Source organism: Schistocerca nitens, chromosome 1 (assembly GCF_023898315.1).
Source record: "Schistocerca nitens isolate TAMUIC-IGC-003100 chromosome 1, iqSchNite1.1, whole genome shotgun sequence".
In the NCBI taxonomy this organism is placed as follows: domain Eukaryota; kingdom Metazoa; phylum Arthropoda; class Insecta; order Orthoptera; family Acrididae; genus Schistocerca; species Schistocerca nitens.
Genome location: NC_064614.1, coordinates 188,259,858 through 188,262,860, shown reverse-complemented (window position 1 = coordinate 188,262,860; position 3,003 = coordinate 188,259,858). Strand labels below are relative to the sequence as shown.

At 40.1% G+C, this 3,003-nt stretch overlaps 1 protein-coding gene across 1 annotated transcript; it reads left to right on the top strand.

Annotated features, from left to right (window-relative positions):
• Nucleotides 1–1,610: 1,610 nt before the first annotated feature.
• On the top strand, nucleotides 1,611–2,687 carry LOC126236025 (myosin-6-like). Its single transcript, XM_049945087.1, has one exon. It carries the CDS (start codon nucleotides 1,611–1,613, stop codon nucleotides 2,685–2,687), a length of 1,077 nt encoding a protein of 358 aa, XP_049801044.1.
• The last annotated feature ends 316 nt before the right edge of the window (nucleotides 2,688–3,003 follow it).

The following is a 3,003-nucleotide window of genomic DNA, read 5'->3' as shown; positions in this document are numbered from 1 at the left end:
AACAGTACGTTATTACAGTAATTGCGAAGGACGATATGGAATGTAACATCTCCTGAGCAGTCCAATCCGATTGCCAGCCCCATTAGGTACACGGTCACATTAATTAATTACTTAATTTGGGCTGATATTCAGATCCCGAACCACGGGCTCTAACAAAAGAATAATAAGGGAGTGTTACACCCTTGGCTTACCGTGAAAGGACAAGTGCAATTTTCGGACGAGTCGTAATGAACAATAGGTAATTTACCTTGCTTAACGCCAGAAAACTAATTTTTCAATGTGGAATCGGGACAGTGCATGAACGTTAAAATCGCGACAATGAACAGTGCATTTTTGAATAATGCGAAATAATAGCATCTTAGGATAGTGACTAAACTGTTTTTCTTGCCATATTAAATAGAACAATAGTATCAATAAACTGTGTTGTAAAGTGCAAATGCGTAAAATCGCGCGAAAAAACTGTGAAAAGTGGACGCTAAAGAAAGACACGTGTGAACAGTAAAATAGTGAAACGAGCCAAGATTTCGTCACAAAAGTTGTTAGAAAGGTGTTTAGTGATAACATGTTGACGGAAATTGCTTTTTGAACTGTGAAAATCGGACGGTTTCGTGTGGACCCATAAACTGGTATGCTGACGATAATGTATTGTGGCGACGCAATTAGTGAATGACGTCACGCAGACCCGTGTAGCAGTTGCACCAAAGAGCTTCGACCCGCGAGGTGATTTCACACGACATCCTACCACGGAGCGACGCAACTTCGAGACAACGAGCGCAGTCCCGGCATCTAGCGGCCGAACTACAAACTACGCCCGCCTACAGCGCCACGGAGCGGCCGACGGGGAACTACGTCGCCTTACAGCTGATCTTCAACTTCACGCGAGCTCCAGCGGCGGCACAGCCACGCCCACCTCAAACGTCAAAACATCGCGACTCGCGGTAACGTCGGTTGGTGAGTGAAGACGACGGGTTAACATAACTTTAAATTGCAGTGTGCAGTATTCGCGATAAATAAACAGTTTTTAACTGATATTTACGTTAGGAAAAATGCTAAATTGCAGTAATTTCCGAAAAGTTGTGAAACATACTCTGAAGTATAGCATGCTTACTTATGCACACTGCACTGTATAAATGGTAATTGTTTTGGTGATTTTGCATTTATAGATTTTATGAGTGTTGTGATTATCTTGTTTTAAAACATTTTTACATAAATTGTGTATGTGGAAATTGTTATTGGAAATTATTAGGTTTTTGAGAGCTGTTATGTTCAGTACTCATGCATGTTGTATCAATTTGGGGATTAACTGAAAAGACTGCAGGTACTGTTTGATTAGTTTCATGGTAATTAGGAGTGTTTTGGGTTATTGGAGGTTATTTTGTATTACTTGTCTGGGCATTAAAAATAAACCAAACATGTCTACTGAAGATAAACAGGTCTGTGAGGCAGTAGTTGAAAGGAAAGGGGTAGGACAGGAAGACAGAGGTGATTCAGGAATCAGTGATTGTGGATTGTCATTAGGAAGCCCAACAGCACATTCAACTAATTATCCTGAGACACCGGGACAAACGATGAGAGCTAAGCCAGTTTCAGAGGATGTAGATGAGTGGTCGATGTTGGTAGACTTGGTAAAGGAATATTTACAAGAAAGGGAAGAAATAGTACGAGAATTCAGAGAATCATTAAAAGAAGAATTCCGAAAAACTAAAGAATCATTAGAAAAGGGTTTACAAGAAAGGAGAGAAATATCACGAGAATTCCACAAATCATTAAAGGAAGATCTACAAGAAACTATAGTACGAGAAATCAGAACATCGTACACAAAGATGGAATATAATCTGAAGAAGGAAATACAGGAGCTAAAAGAACAGTGGAAAATGGATATCAACGAGAGAGAGAATAAGTTGCAGAAAAATATAGACCAGGTCCAGGGAGACGTGGAGAAGATGGAAGGAAAGTTAACAGAGAAGATAGAAGATGATGTTGAAGAAACTAAAACCGAATTGGGAGGAAAGATCACTGAGGTGACGCAGATGCAGAAACAATGCAACGATGTGGTTGAGGGGATAGGAGATAAGCAAAACCAATTGGCAGTCAATCCGAGAAATGCTATAGCCGTGCAGCGAGAAGAAGATGACCAGTGGGTTGCAATCGAAGGTGAGGCCTTTACTTGTAAAATCAAGAAGAAGAAAGGGACTACTAATTATGATCAGTTTGAAGGAGGATTCTTGAAGAAATGCTGGTCCAGAAGTCATCAGTGTGCAGCACTTGAGGACCCACTACGCTGCAAGCCACTTAGTAATTGGAAAGGAACGTCGGAAGATTTTGCCAAACATTTGTGGGAATTGAACGAGACTTTGGAACAACCCCTGAGTGATAACGTAATGGTATCTGCGATAAAAAGAAGATTGGATCAGAAAAGGCAAGGAACTGTATCTAGGAGCCTAATCAAAGATAGGGAGGCCTTGATGAAGATACTGGAGCAGTTGGAGTCTATTAGATCACAGGAACACAATCGAGCTAATGATCGAAACAGAGAAGGGAGTAATGACCCAAGGATTCATATTAATCATTCGTCTGATTACCGAGGAAGAGGCGGAGGAACCGAAAAACCGAATGACACTCCAGGTGAGGTCCGGTCAAGAGTGAGGGCTACCAGGACCCGAATAAACCTGCTAGGACATGGTTAGAACATTTAGCTGTAAAATGGACTTTTGAAAGAGGGAAGTGTTTATTTACATTGTGTTTGGTGATGTATTATAATTAGAATTGCATATTTCATATCGAAGATCATCTGAAAATGAGTATGAAACTTGTAACAACTAAATTGTAGTAATAATTCATATGCCCTGTGTTTAAGTAATAATTTTTGAGTGTATATGTTGTGTGTTGTCATTTGATATTGGACTATAGAGGGCTATTGCTGTTTGATGTAAAGGTTGTAATTTTGGACAATGCCATTTATGTGATGTAATAACCTTTTGTAAAAATTATTGTGGAGGCAGC

Coding starts and splice junctions, on each gene's coding strand:
- LOC126236025 (XM_049945087.1), top strand. CDS start 1,611: ATGTTGGTAGACTTGGTAAAGGAATATTTACAAGAAAGGGAAGAAATA.